This window comes from Talaromyces rugulosus, chromosome IV (assembly GCF_013368755.1).
Source record: "Talaromyces rugulosus chromosome IV, complete sequence".
NCBI classification, from domain to species: domain Eukaryota; kingdom Fungi; phylum Ascomycota; class Eurotiomycetes; order Eurotiales; family Trichocomaceae; genus Talaromyces; species Talaromyces rugulosus.
In genome coordinates, this window is record NC_049564.1 from 1,628,488 (window position 1) to 1,647,780 (window position 19,293).

The 19,293-nt window shown below is 47.7% G+C and overlaps 7 protein-coding genes across 7 annotated transcripts; 2 read left to right on the top strand and 5 right to left on the bottom strand.

The window, feature by feature from the left end:
• Positions 1–90: 90 nt before the first annotated feature.
• TRUGW13939_07346 (uncharacterized protein) lies at positions 91–3,668 on the bottom strand (the record flags this gene model as incomplete). Its single annotated transcript, XM_035490487.1, has 6 exons — positions 91–391; positions 454–2,099; positions 2,148–2,659; positions 2,713–3,252; positions 3,313–3,386; positions 3,454–3,668. The coding sequence occupies 6 exons, from the start codon at positions 3,666–3,668 to the stop codon at positions 91–93; spliced, it is 3,288 nt and encodes a 1,095-aa protein (XP_035346380.1).
• Positions 3,669–5,323: 1,655 nt separating this feature from the next.
• Positions 5,324–6,199, bottom strand: TRUGW13939_07347 (uncharacterized protein; the record flags this gene model as incomplete). The annotated part of the gene is made up of 2 exons (XM_035490488.1): positions 5,324–5,785; positions 5,843–6,199. The coding sequence occupies 2 exons, from the start codon at positions 6,197–6,199 to the stop codon at positions 5,324–5,326; spliced, it is 819 nt and encodes a 272-aa protein (XP_035346381.1).
• A 1,871-nt stretch (positions 6,200–8,070) lies between these two features.
• Positions 8,071–10,508, bottom strand: TRUGW13939_07348 (uncharacterized protein; the record flags this gene model as incomplete). The annotated part of the gene is made up of 4 exons (XM_035490489.1): positions 8,071–8,103; positions 8,163–9,880; positions 9,934–10,254; positions 10,316–10,508. 4 exons carry the CDS (start codon positions 10,506–10,508, stop codon positions 8,071–8,073), a joined length of 2,265 nt encoding a protein of 754 aa, XP_035346382.1.
• A 415-nt stretch (positions 10,509–10,923) lies between these two features.
• Positions 10,924–11,382, bottom strand: TRUGW13939_07349 (uncharacterized protein; the record flags this gene model as incomplete). The annotated part of the gene is made up of 5 exons (XM_035490490.1): positions 10,924–10,952; positions 11,015–11,099; positions 11,163–11,207; positions 11,258–11,314; positions 11,380–11,382. 5 exons carry the CDS (start codon positions 11,380–11,382, stop codon positions 10,924–10,926), a joined length of 219 nt encoding a protein of 72 aa, XP_035346383.1.
• A 373-nt stretch (positions 11,383–11,755) lies between these two features.
• Positions 11,756–12,685, top strand: TRUGW13939_07350 (uncharacterized protein; the record flags this gene model as incomplete). The annotated part of the gene is made up of 1 exon (XM_035490491.1): positions 11,756–12,685. The coding sequence occupies one exon, from the start codon at positions 11,756–11,758 to the stop codon at positions 12,683–12,685; it is 930 nt and encodes a 309-aa protein (XP_035346384.1).
• A 515-nt stretch (positions 12,686–13,200) lies between these two features.
• On the bottom strand, positions 13,201–15,429 carry TRUGW13939_07351 (uncharacterized protein; the record flags this gene model as incomplete). Its single annotated transcript, XM_035490492.1, has 4 exons — positions 13,201–14,004; positions 14,408–15,083; positions 15,155–15,268; positions 15,326–15,429. 4 exons carry the CDS (start codon positions 15,427–15,429, stop codon positions 13,201–13,203), a joined length of 1,698 nt encoding a protein of 565 aa, XP_035346385.1.
• A 1,480-nt stretch (positions 15,430–16,909) lies between these two features.
• TRUGW13939_07352 (uncharacterized protein) lies at positions 16,910–19,055 on the top strand (the record flags this gene model as incomplete). Its single annotated transcript, XM_035490493.1, has 7 exons — positions 16,910–17,125; positions 17,178–17,262; positions 17,309–17,402; positions 17,453–17,559; positions 17,617–18,215; positions 18,271–18,645; positions 18,720–19,055. The coding sequence occupies 7 exons, from the start codon at positions 16,910–16,912 to the stop codon at positions 19,053–19,055; spliced, it is 1,812 nt and encodes a 603-aa protein (XP_035346386.1).
• Between the last annotated feature and the right edge of the window lie 238 nt (positions 19,056–19,293).

Here is a 19,293-nt window from a genome sequence, read left to right on the forward strand (position 1 = left end):
AACCGTATATTATCCCAATCGCTCAAGGGTGCAAGACTTCCTCTGCATCTATTTACTATAACAAAAAGACCTCCCGTAACCTACATATCTCTACCAGGCACACTTTGCCAACACACCCTGCGGCCATCGTCTGACACCGGCCTTTCTCAACTCATCAAGCAAAAGGATTCCCAACCCAAATGCCGCCGGCAAGAAATAATGCTCTGCCGGGACGCTCGATGTGTCGAGCACAGTCTGCAACTGAGGAATATATAGCCAGAGGACGGCAATACACAGCGCAAAAGCGATTGCAGGGAAGAGCAGCAAGTTCTGAGTTTCCTTGTTGAAAGCAGGGGGGTGCGAGAAGATGGACAAACGGCGGGTGCGGATTGCCATGAGGTTGAACCATTGCCTGGTGGAATAGTTAGTCTCTAGTTATAAAAAAAAAGGGGGGGTTGATGAATAAAAGCTTACATGACAACCAGATTGATAAAGTAAATCGACGAAGCCTCGTTCAGTTTAGCAGTGTAGTAATCCTCACTGACGCCATCCGGCACAGCGCCAAATCCAAACCACAGTGTCGAGAAAGGGATGCCATTGCGCTGCAGATACCAGTACGACATGGAGAACGAGCAGAGCGTCTCGATCATACCGAGAACACCGTAGGACTGCAGCATAAGCTTCCAGTCAACGAGCCGGTCCTTTTTCGGGTTACGCGGTGGCCGCAACAGGACATCTGCTTCTGGTTTCTCGTATGCGAGGACCGTCGCCGCAGCACAGTCGGTGAAGCAGCAAATGATGATCATCAAAAACGACGATAACACTTGCGGCAGACCAAAGACAACGTTTGTAAACACGGGCCAGAATTCAGAAAACGAGCCGGCCGGAAGCAGATAAATGATGGTTTTCTTGAGATTGTCAAACACCACGCGACCGTATTGGACTGCCTCGACAATTGCCGAAAACGAGTCGAGCAGGACCATGTCAGCGGCCTCAATTGCAATGTCGGACCCACTGCCCAGCGCGATACCGATATCCGCCGCCTTTAGAGACGGGGCATCGTTGACGCCGTCGCCAGTCATGCCGACGACTTGGTCGCGTGCTTGCAACTCTCTGACTATACGTAGCTTCTGCTCGGGTGTGGTGCGCGAGAAGACGATTTCCGGATACTTGCATAGTTGGTCCCATTGGTTGTTGTTCAGAGACATCAGCTCGGGCCCACTGATCACAATGGCCGAGTCCTGTTGCTTCTCAACAACTTCGTGGCCGGTTGCAGTGCGCTGTAGAGCCGTGATGTCGTCGACGCGACTAGATGATGAGACAATGCCACACTGTTTGGAAATAGCGAGTGCAGTCAGGCCAAAATCTCCAGTGACCATGAATATTCTAATGCCTGCTCGTCGGAGTGTCTTGACAACACCGGGGATCTCCTCGCGCGGAGGGTCAACAATACCAACAATACCAACCAAAACAAGACCGGATTTTGAGTGTTTCATAACCTCAGACTCGTAATCAGAAGACCCGGGAGATGCCATGATATCCTTGGCGGGTATCGCTTTGCGAGCAAGTAGAATGACGCGTTTTCCTTCACTGGACCATTTATCTTTAAGCTGTTTGACTGCATTCAAAGACTCTGGATCGAGATCCTGGACACTGCCATCGGCGGCAATAGTTTGAGAGCACCGTCCTATCAAAATATCTGGAGCACCTTTAATCGTGAAAAGAATATCCTCAGGTCTGAAGTTGATAGACTCTGCGGGCGACAAAGCCAACCCGAGACCACTGGACTCATTTAGAGTAAATGTCCGAATCATGAACTTGTTCTTGCTGTTGAACGCCAATTCATAGGTCTTTTTCCACATCTGGCGTAAATTGGCGACGGATCCAAGGGTCTCAGACAGTCGGAGAATTGCTTGGTCAGTAGCATCGCCGAATATCGGGCGCTCGTGTAGAGGTAGATTCAATGCGGCGGCGTCAAATTCGGCGGCATTGCAAAGTCCGGACATTGCACGAAGTTGATGGATGCCAGATGGCTTGCCCTTGACAACCATCTCGTCGCGGGCAGACTCGGGGGTATATGTTGTCGTTGAAAGAGCACAATCGGTTACAAACATTTTGTTCTACAAGAGGGTTAAAATCGAGTCCAGAAAATATGGATCTATACTCACTCGTGTCAATGTGCCAGTTTTGTCGCTGCAGATGACATTAACAGCGCCAAGCGTCTCAACAGTCTTGAGAGACTTGCACAAGATCTGGTTCTTCCTCATGATATTTGCCGTAATCGTCAAACTCGCCGTGATACCGATGGGGAGACCCTCTGGAATAAACGCAATAGCCACACTGACACAATCGACGATCAAAGTCGACACATTGATCCAGTCGGGGTGATCCTTTCTCAGCCAGGTAGACCAGACGATAATAACGACGATGATCATAGTAACCATGATGGCCACAATCAGCCCAACGAACCGCAAGACTTCCTGTTCCAAGGTGGTCAAGCCTTTCTTTGGCTCACTGGCAAGCTTAGCAATGCGACCAAAGACGGTTGAGTCACCTGTAGAGACGACGACTGCCATTGCATTTCCAGATACGCAATGGGTTCCTTGGAGGCCTATGTTGTGTGTTTCGAGATAGTTATCCTCGGTGGAATCCACCGTGCCGTTGATGGGTTGCGATTCTCCTTGATACAGTCAGGCAAGGTCCCATAAAGAAATATTGCTATTGCAGACTTACCAGTAAGAATAGACCTGTCAAAACAAGCATCATTTGACACTTCGATAAACCGAACATCTGCTGGAAGCTTGTTTCCCGCCTTGATATAAACAATGTCACCGGGCACGATATCTGGCGCAGTCACAGAAGCCTGCGAAGCATCACGCAACACAATACAACTTTCCGGAAGCATAGCCGTGATAGAATTCATGACGCGAGACGAAGACCAATCCTGCCAGCCATTGAACCCCGCCTGGATGAAAAACACCGCGAGCAGGACAATGGCCAAGGCAAGGTTTGCAGGCGCCGGTGGGTCGCCGAGGGGCTTCCACGATACGAACACCAGGATACAGCCAACAAGCAGGATAGCGCCGAATCCCTTGAAGAAATATCCGAATATCTGTCCAAACCAGCCACGGGGGATGGGCGACATCACATTTTTTCCGTATTGATTGAAGCGTTGTTGGACCTGGTCAGACGATAGACCCAGGGAGGCGTCAACCTCCCATCGTTTCTGGAGTTCCACGACAGACAGGTTATGCCATTCGATGTTGGAGAGCTCTGTCAACAAAATAAGTCAGAAAAATCCCCAAATGAGTGCTTTGAATCAAAAGAACAAACCAGCGGTGATATCGTTCCTGGCTTTGGCAGTCTCAGCCTGCTCCTGCAGCTTAGCATCGTCGATATCGAACGAACTAGACAAAAAACCCCACGCGGTCAGTAAAGAGAAATATGTGAAAAGATGGGAGGGGGAAAACTCACACGCTGCGATAGTGAATGGGAAGCGTCACACCGGGGTCTACAGTAGTCCGCCCGCCAGCACTTCGAATAGAAAAGCTAGAGGACGACGAGAGAGTACGCGTGAGCTGCTGCCTTGGGGCCGCCTGCTGCTGTCTTGATGATGCATTCCCCGTCTCTTCGTCAACAGCCTGCCATTTGATGCGGGTTTCATCCTTGTCCGGTTTCTCATCTGCCATTGCGCCGGTTGCGTTGTGCAAGACCTTGGGTGATGGTTCTAGCAACGAAGCAAGCAGAAAAGGAAATGCAGAGAGAAAAAGCCCTTTTAGCAGAAGGATACCCTGACGGTAGTATTTATATTCAAATGATTTAGCTGAGGGATTAATATTCCGGTGACAATGCTGTGGGCAGCCCGCGTGAAGCTGCTGGATGCAGTAAGAAGCACATGGCCCTGACTTGCAGACCACATGGCAGCTGGATCTGGCATGACAAAAAATAAAAATAAAAAAAATAAAAAAATGTAACAATGAAAAGCGGAAAGTGTGTCGAGTATGAGTGAATTGTTATGGCCACTGGTGTTGAGGCGTCTGAGTAGTAGCCGCTATGGAGATCGAGAGGATGTGGTAAATGCCGCAGCTTAATTCCTGAAAGCAAGATCGATGCGCGCATCAGCACTGCCACATCTAACACAAAGCGGAATAGACCGCTGTCACATTATTTATTGGCAAAAGTCAATTTTATTGAAAAGGTAAACGGGAAAAATTAAACGGAAAAGAAAGGACGCCGCAGGCAACTACCACGACTTTCCATATACGGTAATACCGGTTGGCAGTCCCGAACCGGCTAGTCGTTCCACTGCCAGCCACAAAGTGCAGATATGACCAATATCAATAATATGCAGCTGATGATATAGCAGATCTCGTCAGGGATAGATAGGCTATGCTGATGCAAGATGAGATTCAACAAGGTATCCCTGGTGGACACATTCACTAAATACTTTGCAGTATCTATACCTAATTATAACTACATTTGGAAAATGAAATCTAGTCTGTCGGTACCATCAAGTTATGGGCGTGAGAGGCAGAGACTTCAATATTCTTGCAATATAGTAAAAGTCCAACGGAAATAATGCCTCATACGGCGAGTCATTCCACGTTGGTTCCAAGGCACCATAAGAAAGAGTAGAGCTAATAGCCTAATACTCCAAAACTTAAATAAATTTTATACATGACTAGACCCACCTGTTGACCAATGATACGTGTAAAAACACCGCATACTCCATTTCCCTCGCTTCAGGCTTCAGCCCTATGCACATGTCGTGGAACAATAGCCCAAAAAAAAAGCTACACAACAAGGCCAATGTTTGCCCGCATTGCATTCGTTATAATTCAATAATCTCCGGTATCAATTGATATCTACTTAGCCAATCAACCAAGTTCATGCAAACGCATAGAAAATGGAGACAGCCTGATTCAAAAGTTTTGATATGACATTGAATTTCATCGGGAAATCAAACACAAGTCTGGCAGCAAACAATACAAAGCCATGGGCAAAGCATTACACGAAACGCCACACACCAAACAGGAGAAGAACAAAAAAAAAGTCAAGTAGTGCCTTATTAACAGTAGCCTGTATGATCCAGGATAAAAAAAATAGGGGAAAAAAAAAGACAGGTTGTATCATAAAACACATCAACGGGCTGAATAGGAAGAGCAAAAAAGTCTCCGTCAAAGACCGCAAAGAACGCCGCACTATAGTCCCGCAAATGCACAGACATTGTCAAAGCCACCAAAGTATTCAATATTCAGTACTCATTACGACAGAATGGGAAGCCCGTGGGCAGGTTCCACTTCTGTCACGCCACTCCGGTCTGGCCTGTTTGTTAGAAGAGCTGTTACATACGCGTGTGCTTGAATTGAGATACCTCACCACCTGGGTATCCCTCGTGGTCATTTTTGGGGATTCCTAAACCAGCAACAGCAATACGATTCAACTGGTTGATATCGTCACTGGTTTGATTCGGCCGGCCCGCAGATGGCTGGCCTTGCTGCCCGGGGGGGACGGGGAGATTTGGTGATGAAGAGCCTCCAGGCGGCGGGCCCGGGGGAACAGGGTGGTGGGATGGGCTGGTCATCGTGGGAGGATCAGGGCGAGGCTGGTTCAGATCGATGTTCTCTGGCAGCGCCGGCACCTCATTTTGAGAATCAATCAGCCGCGATTGCAGGCCGATGATGTACTCTCGCAACTGGTAGTTCTCCGACTGCAATGCCTTGTAGCTTTCGGACAGCACTTTGTATTCCCCGACCTTTTCTTCTAATTGGCGAATATAACCCTCTTTCCGTTGCCGAAACGCTCTCTATTAAAAAAAAGTTAGAAACGCTGATTATCAAACCACAACGGCCTTGGCTCATACCTGAGCTGCACGATTCTGGGCGGCCCGTTTCGAGGTGGACAATTCCCGCTTCCCATATTGTTTGCGATCGACGCCAGCAGCCTCTTGAACACCCGAGACAATCTGCGGCATAACCTGGCCGAGCGGCGGGCCTTGTGAGTTGGCGGCCTGGAGCATAGCGCTCCCAGATATAGCGGGATCGATGTTGCTGTTTTGGTTCTGCGCGGGGCCCTGGGGGCGACCCTCTTGCCCTTGCGAAGACAGGTGTTGTTGGGCGGCTAGGAGCTGATCATGGAGGACTAGAGTCACAGGGTTTAGTAAATATTGCAAAGCTTTGGGGCTAGGCCGCGTCAACGTAGTGGTAGTCGCAACCGCCATTGGGGATATTGGGATAAACCACCACCACCACCACAGAAGACGCTTGCGATGCAAGGTACGACAATGGAGTGGCGGCGACGACGGACGGACAGGGCTAGTGCAGCGATTATATAGCAGCAAGCTTACCTTGATCGGCATGGTCCTACAGTAGAACAAACATGAAGCAATTAGTCATGATCGCAAAGGAGGCAAAAGTAGAGGGAAAGCTCGAACAGGCACACGCGACCGGCGACCAATCGGCAGCTGTCGCACTGCTCACAAAGCGTTTATGAATAAACGAAATCATCACGATCCTTCTTCGTATTGATGGGATTGATTATGTACGCAGTGGAGATGCGACAATCGACAAAGTTGATGACAAAGAAAGGGCTGCTTACCTGAGCAGAGTTCTGCATACTCATCCTGGGATGCGGCGCTAGCGCGGGTTGCATCGAAAAAGAGTAGATAGACGAGAGCGAAAAAGCGTGCCAGGACAAAAATCCGAGACCGCGCGGGGGCGAAATTCGCAAAGAACAATAAGCAAAAATCTAATGGTTGGTTGGGTTGGCCAGAATCGATGAGGTTGTATGTAAGAGGGAGAAGGATGTTGAAGAGGAAAGGTGAGGGAGAGTGACAGGTTAGTCCCGAGCCGGCGATTGGTTGGCTGGAGAAATAGTAGTAATAATTGATACTGCCACTTTTTTTTTATTTTTTTTGGTTACGTGACTTTGCGACTCACTTCGGGGTAGTTTGGCGATGATGACACAGGCGCTCAGCGAGAGATGATCTCGTAAGCAAAAAAGGTTGGGCGGGCGCGGGGGGGTTGGCAAGTTAATAACATCCATAGAGGAGCGCGGAGTATGCGCCGCCGCATATGTACAGATACGGTACCGTACGGTATGGTATGCCTCCATCGAGTCATTCGGCCACAAGACAAGAGAAGGGTATGCGTATTACTTGATGTACGCAAAAGTATATAATGATACTATTATTATTGAGATAAACATTCACGTTAATTCTGAACAAACCTTATTGTCGTGCGTTAGCTGCCCTGCCCTGCCCTGCATAATCTCTATATTTACTCGGCGTACGTTTCTGTAACGATGATACGTCTCGGTCCGGCTGTGGCCGGCGATGACTAATTGACCATGGGAGGAGGCTGGAGCATGTTATATCCGAGCGTTGGAACATGTATCTCTCGATCAGGGCGAAAATGATTGGACCGGTTCCGACCGTATGAAATTGCATTATGCTATTATTATTGTGGCCTGGCTCGGGCTTGCAAAAGTCAGGTGAAGTCGCAACCCAACGAGAAAGCTTGGTTCTATATCTGCTACCCGTGCTCGAGACTAGTAGAGGATAGATAGCAAACCAAGAAACTAAACATTGTTTGTTTGAACACTCCCAACAGCACACAAAATCAGGCATCCTTTCTCCACAAATAAAGACTCCTTCCTCTCGGCGAGCAACAAAATACCAGGATGCGTAAAATAATAACCGACGGCCCCAGCCACCGGAAGCGCACTGGCCGAAAGAGGCAGTCCATTAGTCAGAAATTAGTAACCCGAGCTATCCGCCGCCGCCGCTGGGTCCCGTGCACGCTAGCCATATCGGGCTAGCGAAGCGAGATGGCAGTAATAGGGCTTCGTATTATTATTATTATTCTGATATGATCGTACTTCGCATTTAACTACGATGTTAAACTTTGAACAAGGCAGAAAATCCTGTCAGCAACCTCAATGGTGACAATGTCAGATTGATTGATCTCAAGAGTAAAGTGCCGATAAACCAACAAAGAGAATACGCCACCCCTCATTATTGAAACAGTCCATAGCTCCGGCGATAAACCCTAATTCCGAGATAAATAAATGGCGAAAAAAAAAATTTTGCATCTACATGCTGGTGACATTTCCGAGATCATGCTCCTGCAGTAGTTGTCGTTAGCGAGCTGAAATAGAAACCAACAAAAAAAATAGAGTCTCACCTTGAGGTATTCGCTGCCCTTCTCTTCGTAGTCAGCACGGGTGATAGAGACCGATCCAAGCCCCGGGCCTGATGCCCATTGGGCAGCCCCTTTCCAGGCGTCGAACACAGGATCTGCAGCTCTCCGAAGCGACATCTTGGCATCGACGGGGACGAATCCCCGTAGTTCTGTCCTCAGCCGCTCGTCGAAGCCTTTGAAGAGCGTATTACCGCCGGTAAGGAAGATATCCTTGAGCAGTCGCGTGCGGTCCTCGTCAACGGTAAACCTTTGGTTAAGAATATCGGCAGCAATTTCAACCACTCCCGCCTGGTCGACTCCGGCAATGGAAGGCTGGATGACAACTTCGGGCACCCGGATTCTTTCCACATTTAGATGGATCTGATACGCTTCACGCTGGCTTTCCGGGTCGAACGGCCACGGGCCACGGAGGAACGCGTGCACCAGACTCTTCGTCCAGTCAGACTGCGCGTCTAGAGTATGTTCGGCCGTAAAGTCTGGATCGTATTTCAACAGCTGCTCTTCTAATGTCTTTAGAGAGCCATTCATATCTTCTTCCTCTTCGTCATCGCTTTGGTCCCCCGTAGCAACTGTCCGGTAAACACCCCAGTCAGCATCGTCAGCGCCAAATGTGTCGTCATCGCCGCCCCTTCGTCGCTTTTTGGGTCCATCAGAAGCAAGGTTCGCCAGCGTCTTCATGCGCATCTGACTAGCGAGAGATTTTCGATTTCCAAGATCGGCCTTGAGACGATCGCGGTCCTTGATCTTCTGGAGAAGTGCTTGGCGAGCCGTTCTCCTCTCTCCAATCCACGATTCAAAATCGTTCTCACGTCGTTCATCATCTAGTCGTTGCTCCTCTTCAATGCGAGCTTTTTCCTGTTCCTTCTCTGCCTTTGCGCGTTGGCGCGCATCCACGTTGGATTTCATCAGACGTTGATGGCGCTTTTCTTTGAGTCCTGCTTCGTCGAGTTCCTCGTCTGGAATCTCAAGTAACGGGAAAGTAGCCTCCTCTCCATTCTCTTCATTTTCATCGTTGCCCAAATCTTTGTTTCTCGATTTTTTAATCGAGCGCTCAAGATCCCTGACTGTCCGCTCCAGATGCGCTTCATCTTTCATGTCTTCGCTCTCTAGAATTCGCCGAACTTCTTTCTTCGTTTGTTGGGCTAACTTTTGTTGCAAGTCCTTGTAGTATTCGAGTTCCTGCTCTTTTTTCATCAACTTCTCCAATCGCATTTTCGCGGCTTGCTCTTGTAGCCGGCGTCCGCTTTCCTTTTTTCGTTCGGCTATCCGGGCAAGTTCTTCCTCGGTCTTCTCAACCACAACATGTTCGGTGAAAGGGTACTGAACAACGTAATCACGGTCTTCGAGCCCTGTCCAATCTAGGAAATGAGTCATCTCTTCATTGTAGTCCAACGACACATAACACAGCTTGTGTATCAAATCCTCCATTTGGTATTCCGTCATACGACCCGGGAACGAAGGGTATTTGAGTCGCATTAACTTCAACAGGTATTCTGAAGCTTGTAGACCACCCCAATTCAATCTCGACGCATTTGAGAGCAAGGCTTTCGAGTTCAGCACGGGAATGACATGTGTAGAAGTGTGTGAAGATGACAGGATGAGGCCGTCTTTCCCGCCGTTATACCGGTATGAAAAAAGAGAGTCGACACCGTATGCAACAGAAGGGACTCCATAGCAATCGAAAAGAATTTCGTTCATCACTGTAGTCTTGTTAGATAGCGTTCTCGCTGTAGTAAAAATATCCCCAACTTACTTTTTCGGGGGTACGCAAGGTTTGCAATAGGCTCGGTCATGACAATAGGTCTATCGACATTTCCTTCCGAGCCGTCCACTCCCAATTTGATAAAAAGATAATCCAAGACGCCCTCCATCACTTCCCAGTTGCCAACAACGCTGGTGCCAGGGTCAAAAGCATATTTCAGCTGGCCACGCGTCGTGGCATCGACATAAGCATCATATCCGATAAATTGGCAAGCTTTGTTCAATTTCCGGTCTCGAAATCGGCTCATCACCGGGGGGATCACGAATCGCGGGTTTTTATCAAACGACCATCCGGCCTTGACGGTGTGTGATCCTACAAGTAGAACAATTCTTAGTCAAATCCAGATAAATTTGCTGGAATATAGAAACCGTACCGTTGTCAATCACGATAGCGCTCGAGCTAGGGGAAGCTTTGCTCTGCTGATATCCTTCTGGCTGAGGGGGCTGATAGCCCTTGAAAGGAAAGTCCTTGACATTGTAGATCTTGGGCGGCGGCTTTGGCGAATTTTTGTCGCCTGCGCTCGTCGAGCGTGTTGGTAAAATGATCTGCTGCGAGGTAATGGTCATTTTGAGCTGCTGCTAGAACGAGGGCGAAGAAAATGCGGCGTTTGCGATGGGTTTGATATCACCGCATGATATCCGGGACTGACTCTATCGGAGCGATAGTTTGTATTTCATCCAGCACAGAGAGTAAAACTTGAAAGGTTGGAAAGTAGTGCAGGAGGAGAAAGGAGAGCGACTGGTCGAGAGGAGGAGGTGGTTGTGGCTTGTCCACTTTCATTCTCTCGCCGTTCCGCAGCTCCAGCTCCGCCAAGACCGTGCGTTCATTGGCCGCTCGCTATATCAGAACCTATTGATAACGATTACTGGGAACATTTGACAACTGGGAATTTATTTATTTTTTGAGATATAAAAACTAAATTTATAATGGTAGTTAAAGGGTATTCTATCATGATTCATAACACGTCCAAACATCCATCCCTTAAGAAGGCTCCTGGAGGTTCTCGGTGGCTGTCCGTGGTCAGCATCAAGGATCTTGACATGCATTTAAAAAAAACATGAGAGAAACAAACCTTCCAGATGGAACAACACGTTGGATTGATAGTTTTTAAACATCTGCGCAACAAGCTCGACATTCATGTTCTGGACATTGACTTCCTAATATAGATGTCAGCATCTACCGGTTCCCTAGCATTCGCCATTTTTGGTTGAAGAGCGTACTTGTAGACCCTTATTCAACACCATGACGGCTTCGTTGAGTTTTTCCTGGATCAAGTTAGGAATCATGCTATCATTCCAATGCGTTTATTACATACGATATTGGTGATGATACGGGAGAGCAGAAGACTCTGCTGGTGCTCGTGGGGGCTCTCCTGAACAGTTTGTTAGAACAGGTGAAATGCCAGGGTAGAAATAATATGTTTCGGTAAATTCTCACCATTTTTCAATTAATCCGTCGATTTCTTGATATTCGATTGTGTTTGTTGTTTGTTTGGCGCCAAGAACGCGACAATAATACTAGTCCGGAATAGTGCCGGAGGTCACGTGGTGCCGCTTTTCCGATTCGGGACATTTTTTCCTACTTTCTCCTACATGATTCTATTATATAGACATCTTTATAAATTTTCATAATTATAATTATCGAGAAATACTATATTCAATATAGTAATAAAGATTTGAATTTTTTTTTCCAGAATTTATTACAATAGAAGAGTTAGTAAGCGTGTGCCAAGATCCCGAACGCAACAAGATTGCCCGTTACGTGCTGACTTATTTACATCAGCTCATTATTGTTTCGTCTTCCCCCACTAACTATGGAGCCCTTTAAAATTACTCTTTCTAATGAAGCAACCCTGACTGGGCTGGTCAATGCCGGCAGCGGCCCAGCTATTCTACCCAACCGCCTCCCTCTAATCGTCTGTCTCCATGGAGGCACCTACACCTCCAGGTACTTCCATGTAGACGCAAGCCACACTGCTTCTTCAGTGAGCAACAGCCTCGGGGTACCTTTAGTAGCTATCAATCGACCCGGCTATGCGGACTCTACCTCGTTTTATCCCATCCCACAGGGGTCGTCGTATCCGCAGGAGTATGGCATCTGGCTACACCGCTACATCCTGCCCGCTATTTGGGCAGAGTTTGGTGAACCACGAGGGTGCAATTGCATCGTCCTTCACTGCCATAGTCTAGGCTCGACTGGCGCGATTATCGCGGCCAGCATGCATGCTGCCAGCGAACCGATCGAGGCAACGTACCCCCTTGCCGGCCTCGTCATATCTGGGTTCGGTAGTCAACCTAGTGGCGAAGCGTATAAGCCACAGGGTGACGAGACCACTATAACCTTTCCACCGAAAGTCAAGGACAGCATCATGCTCCAGCAAGGATGCGCTGACTCGAGCATCTACCAGTATACGGAGGAATTGAACCACGGAATGCCAGTTGAGGAGATTGGAGATGTACATACTGCATGGTTCCCTCGATGGAAGGAGTGGGCTGGCAATGTCAAGGCACCAGTCATGGCCGCCGTGGCCCAGGATGATGTGATGTGGAAGGGAACTCGGGAACATATCAACGACTTCGGCAGTGCCTTTACAGGAAGCGAAAGAGTAGATACAAGTGTTGTCATTGGCGCTCCGCATAACATGGAAATGAGTTATTGGGCAACAGGGTGGTATACAAGGAGCTTTGGTTTTGCATTAGAATGCGCGGCTAGTTTTGCACACAAGAATCAATCATCCACGTAGTGCCCTTAGCAGTTACGCCGGGACTTGACACAATGATTGGTACCACAAAGAGAAGAAGAAAAGAAGCTGACTCGGCAATTAGCTCGTTCATGAAAAACAATTCCAGGATTTCAATGGGTCCCGCTGGTGGCCGAATTGCCTACCCTGTCGTTATTCCTCAGCGGCGACCCAGAAACAAACAGTGAGGGTTTATGAAGGCCTATGCTCCGATATTATCCCATTGTGGCATCAGCAAAGAGCATTTTCACGACTTCATACACTTTATGTTATAAAACAATCCAAGAATCGATATGTATTCTATCATTTGTCCTGAAACGAAGTAACGGAGTGAAAGGGGTTACAACCCGTAGACCCGCGTGGCGCTAAGTTAATGCTACTTCTGATGTTGCGAAATATACATACGACGGACTAATCGTACAACCTTGCCATGATGGGTTTTATAGCACATAAATAGTATTCACGGCACAGAAACCGGGACAGGAATAGGGTTATCATGTTAAACCCGCTCTGCGTGATTAGCCAAAGATATTATCCATATGAAGTACATCTGTTGCTCCCATGCTTCCCAACATGGAGAAGAATTCCGAGCTCGGCGTCGGGAGCTCCTCAAACACACTTCCTTCACAAAAGTCCTCTCCTGGATCGACACTATTGCCCATGTCTTCCTTACGACCGATCAAGGGCGCTGACCGCTGAGAATGCGGCCTCTGGCTCGTTTCGACAACCTTCTCTAATACATGTAAGGTACCCCAGATATTCAAATCTGGGTCTTTGACGTAGTTCTGTGCGTCACTGAGGATATGAATGGCTGTTTCAAAGGGCTTGCTACACAGTGGTCCATACTCGTCAGGACAGTGTGAGACGGCAAACATCATGAGAGACAGAGAGGCCAAAAGCAATTTGATCGTTATGGGCAGCACGAGAGGACTGATTTCCCCAGCATCGACCATTTCCAAATGCAGATCGACCGATTTTGCAGCTGCGGCAACAAGATTATTATTCGATGTTGGGTTTGATATCAAGTCTCTTATTGAGCCGGATGTGCTGATCTGTGTGAGAATTTTGATATGGTGCACGCGAAGATGACAGAATCGTTTGAGTCCAGCTTGTAGCCATGATGGTGGGGCTACTGTTGGTTCTAGAGACTTGAAATCGCTCGTCGGTATCTTGTCCACAAGCTTTTGTAGTTGGAAGTTGAGAAATTCAATCCTTTCTTCGTTGTTTTTGGATAGAGATGACGGAGAGTTGACGACAGTCCATGTCTCGGAGAGATTTCTGTCTAAGGAGATCATGGTTGATATATAGGACTCATGTGGTTCCTGGACCCGGGGAAAATAATTGTTAGCCACAAGGTGGTAGCCGCGGGCACTCAAGTGCACTAATAGAGAGCCATACTATTGTGAGTGCAGAAATATTTATTTCTCTATCATGAAGTGTCCACGGTAGGCCCGAATAGAAGCTACATTGCCTGTCCAGACGATAAACACAGGCTAGCAGGCGTTTCCAGTCGACAATTCGCCGTGGAAGCACCCGAGAATCTTCAAAAAACCTTTCCCGATGTAGACCAAGTTCGAGGGACAGTTTGGCAGCTATTCCGGCTATTCGCCATGCTTTGACTGGTCTTCCTTTGAGGCCTAGATAAATTGACTGTGTGGGAGCCAGTGTTGTCCATTGGTCAGTGACGGGCGTGTGTGACTGGGGGGGGCGGACTGAGAATCTTACCAACAATATTGCCATGACGATATCCTCAACTTGAGGCTTCTCTTGATCGAAACAAGAATCCACGGTCCACACCAACTGGCTTTCAAGATCAGACGCTAACGGGCTTTGACTGTCATCCCTGAGCAACAAAGCAATTGCCACGACCGCCTTCGTGACCTCCACATCGATTATATCCATGTTGAGGATGACTCCGTGATAATTATTCTTCAACGTTGAAAAGACATTACTAATAGCTTCATGGCCAAGGTCCAAGTTAACACAAGGATAGAAAGGGTAAACCTCGTCCTTAAATATTGTAAAAAACTGAGTGACCTTCTCGTGACCGAGTTCCAGCAAGGGTCGTTCAGCTTGCAGTAAGTTGATCAAAGCATCAGGAAATTTTAATTGGTCTTGAACGACCGGATGGGGGGTATCTTGGGAGTGTGGAGGAGATAACAGGCCCCTTTCCCTCATAGCATCTTGTGTGAGGCTCAAGGTGTGTCCGGGATCCGTAAGGGTGGGGGGCTTATTTGGCTGGGGTAGCTCGTCGTTCTCTTGTCTTCGTTGCAGACAGGAGGACCTGCGTGGAGGAGCGAGACCAAAGCGGCTCATGGATTGTTGCATCTGGTCAAAGATCCTGTTCATTCGTAGGACCGTGAATTCAGGGTCTTGATGGACCGGTTGGGGGTCGAAGGTCCTATTTGACGATTAGATTTGACGCATCAACGACTGGAATGATAATCCTTCATATCCAGTGGGGGGTCATACTCAGCACCGTCAGGCTGGAACGGCTCGTTGTAGGTACATTGGCTATGGAGCTCCTCACATCGGTTACAGGGTTGGTTACCACTACACTTGACCTTTCGGACCTTGCATAGTGAGCTACTCTAGAGTCAGCAGTCTAGCCATTTAGTTCTGCATAGGAAGGGGAAAACCAACCAGGCCATTTTTGCATACTTCTCCCTCTTTCGGGGCCGGGGCTCCCGAAGAGCATCCGGCGATCTCTTACCCCGAGAGGGAGCCGACGATGTAGCAGATTTCATGTTGCGGTGGGCGTGAAGGATCAAGATAGGTGTTGAAAGATATAGTAAAGAGATGAGCTGTTTCGTGTGATTTTTGAGGTGGTAACAGATCTTGCACTCCCCGCACTCCTCACGCCGCACAACAAATGCAGACTATTCATCCATGGTATGCACCAATGGGTACGTATTTAGACAGATTCTGGGGTTCGTGGGGCAAGGTGGAGCTTATGGTAACGAGACAGGGCCTTACCCCACACAGATGGGGATAAAAAGAAGGGCTTGGTTCGAATAATAAAAGCCAGAAGTACCGAGATGGATTGCCATCGGCAAAGGGTAAAAGTAAAGGGGTACCGATGATTGGAAGAAACTTTTGAACTGCATGAGTTAGTGTTGGGGTGGATCTGCCGCTTCCGCACACTGCCGTAGGACACCTCCTGTATATAGTGGATCGTAGGCATCATGAACTTCACACAGTTCACAATTCAAGGCAATTATTATTGACACTGACTGAGACTCTGGGTAGGCTAAAGGGAATTAAGTCTATTGGAATAGTACCAACAGTTTATTTCCTAGTAAGAAATCACCACCTATTTTCCTTTACTTTCTCTGTGGCTATATATTATGTATACCATCCATTCCTTTTTCCTTTCCAGTTAAACAATCGAACCTTTTTATATCCCCTCCTCGTAAAAGAGGTTTACCACAGTCTTCGGAGTCTCTTCCATCCAAAGCTGCAAAGGGATGCTTGGTTTAAACAACCGGAATAATATAAAACATTATCATGCCGGCGCCTGGGAGTTCGAGGAAACATCAAACGAGACGAGAATTAGCCAACTTGAGAGAAGTAACAATGCAAGAGTACCGAAGGAACAAAGAGGGAATACCTTCCTAATGATATTAGAACTCATGACCGACTTGGCTAATAGGGCGAGCATATGATTCTTCGCTCAAATAAAAAATATCGAGAAAATGAACAGGCCAGTCTATAATATATTCGAGAGTTACTTGAAACCCTTCTAGGAATACTCATGACATGTGCATAGCCTAAGTAGGTACCAAGCCACTTTTATAGATCACTTCATAGCCTTGAAATGGTCAAAAACTAGGATCACCCGCATAGGTTATAGAACCACGGAATTACCCCCCGTCGGCGCATAGTGTCATTCCAGATCGACCTATTCATCAGTCATATTTATTCCTGCCAAGCTTCGATTATTTTGTTTTCATCGCCTATATGAGAACTTCCACGGAATTGCAATTGTTGAGATTTTTCTCGGCAAGTGAGTCTCATATGAGCCGCCGCGGCAATGTTCCGAGTCCGCCGGAATAGCCTCAAGTTCCGCGGAAGCTGAGATGCCTGTCTGATATCGAGACTGAAATGCTTCATGCTGAGTACAAATACATCGTCCATTTTAGAACAGCCTTATCGAGCTCGTTTCAGAGCTTTAGAACCTGCGTTTTATCTCGCGAAAGACCAGTCACCGACGTTACCTACCACATCATGGTCGGACCAAAACTTGAGTTCGGGGGATTTCCTATCCCATGGACACCTACCAACCGACCTGAAGATGAAACAAATATGTATCCCTACAGAAAGCAGACTAGAAATACTAGAAAACTTCCTGTAGGCTGGAGATTTGCGGACGGTAGGCGTCCCATTCACCAGGAAACCATATTTGACGAAGTGGTCGAAATTCCGCTTAGAGACGGAGTCAAGGTTTGTCAAATCTCGGGGCCCTGTAAGAAGTATACTGATTTGATGTCCTCAGATCTATTGCGATATCTTCAGACCTGTCACAGATATTAAAATCCCGGCCATCTTGGCCGTGAGCCCATACGGTAAAAATGGACATGGTATGTTACTTATGACACCCTGCCGCGTCCGAACCAAATCTGATAGTGAAATCACTTCAAGGATTCCGTATTTTCGACAATATTCCCTTCCGACTCGGATTACCGGAAAGCGCGACATCCGGTCTTGAGAAATTCGAAGGGTAAGAAAGTCCTGCTCGAGGCTACAAGACATGCTGACCATGAGATACAGGCCTGATCCCGCTGAGTGGTGTCCTCGTGGCTATGCAATCATCAACGTAGATATTCGGGGTACCTGGGATAGTGAAGGTGACTTGTATATTGAGGGAAGCCAGATGGGTATGTTGCTGCTCAACAACCAAAGAAGACTTCGACCCAATTATTAACAACAGAAAGGTCTGGACGGTTATGATACCGTTGAATTCATCGCAGCTCAATCTTGGTGCAATGGTGCTGTTAGCATGTGCGGCAATTCCTGGCTGGCAACAGAGCAGTGGGCAACCGCCATCGAGAAACCGCCGTCGCTCAAATGCATAGCGCCCTTGGAAGGATTCACTGACAAGTATCGTGACTTGATCTGTCGTGGTGGTGTTCCAAAATACAATTTCGCTTCATTCATCTTTAATAAGACAATTCGCGGCCGAAACAGTCGAGAGGACATCGGCGAAGCGCTCAACAAATGGCCCCTTTTCAACGGTTACTGGGAGGACAAAGTCTACGATACTAGCGGTCTGACGCTGCCAATATACGCCCTTGCTAGCTATTCTTCAGGAAATCATGGGGCTGGTACCGTGAGAGGCTGGAGCCAGGCCGCTTCAAAGGATAAATGGATCCGCTTCCACCCTACCCAAGAGTGGTTTGATCTTTACACCCCGAGGTACATCAATGACCTGCAACGGTTCTTCGATCGGTACCTAAAGAACATTGAAAACGGGTGGGAGGAGACTCCCAAGGCGAGAGTCTCCATTCTCACTTATGGGAATCGTTTCGAGCCTGTAATTTGAGATTGAACAAAGCATTTGAAAGACTACATCTAACACGGTTTGATAGGGACCTGTGTGGGACGTGCCATTTGCCAACTACCCGATTCCGTCGACCGAGTATCGCAAGCTCTATCTGCAGGACTCTGGAAAGCTGGACACTTCACCGCAAGTCCACGAGAACTTTGTCGCACATTACGCGGACACCTACCAAGCAAAGCCGTCTGAATTTCTATTGACCTTTGATAAGGCGACAACTCTAGTTGGCTATTCAAAGGCTGAACTTTGGATGTCTTGCAAAGATAAAGACGACATGGACGTCTTCGTGTCCATCCGCAAGCTAAGCAGAAGCGGCGAGGTGTTAGAACACATCAACGTCCCCTGGGAGAACCTGCCAGAAGGGGTCAACACCCAACACGATGTTCCCATGGCGCAGACTGTCAAGGTGAGCGGTTTAATTTGATTAGACATGCAACGGACATGCGTTGTCACGGCGTGCTGACTAGGTCTATGCTATAGTATACCGGGCCGACTGGCATTCTGCGAGCTTCGCATCGCGCCCAGGTTCCGGAACGAAGCACTGCCCTGATTCCCTACCACCCACATGACAAAGAGGAAAAGATAACCCCAGGCGAGATTGTGAAGCTTGAAATCTCTCTTTGGCCTATGGGTATCCATTTCGAAGCAGGAGATAACCTTCTGTTACGTATCCAAGGCTTCATTGATACGAGCTCCGATTTCCCCGACCATATCGATAAGAAACTGGACAACTTGAACGAAGGCCGGCATACAATCCACTTTGGTGGAAAGCATGAGTCGAAGATCATCGTACCTGTTATTGCCCTACCAACGTAATAGGCGGCTGGTCACTTAGTGTGCCGACTTGAGATACGCGAACTGTATGCTCAAGACGGTCCGATACCTCAATCATTATACTATTTATTAGAAGACAAACATTAACCCAATTCAACATTTGGGTTAAGGAATTACAAAATCGGTTTATTTTCGTAATATTAAAATTTGTCTAAAGAGAGTGGGTGTTATTTATGCCCGCATATGAGTCTTAAAATTTCGCAACAATTTTGAAAGCCAC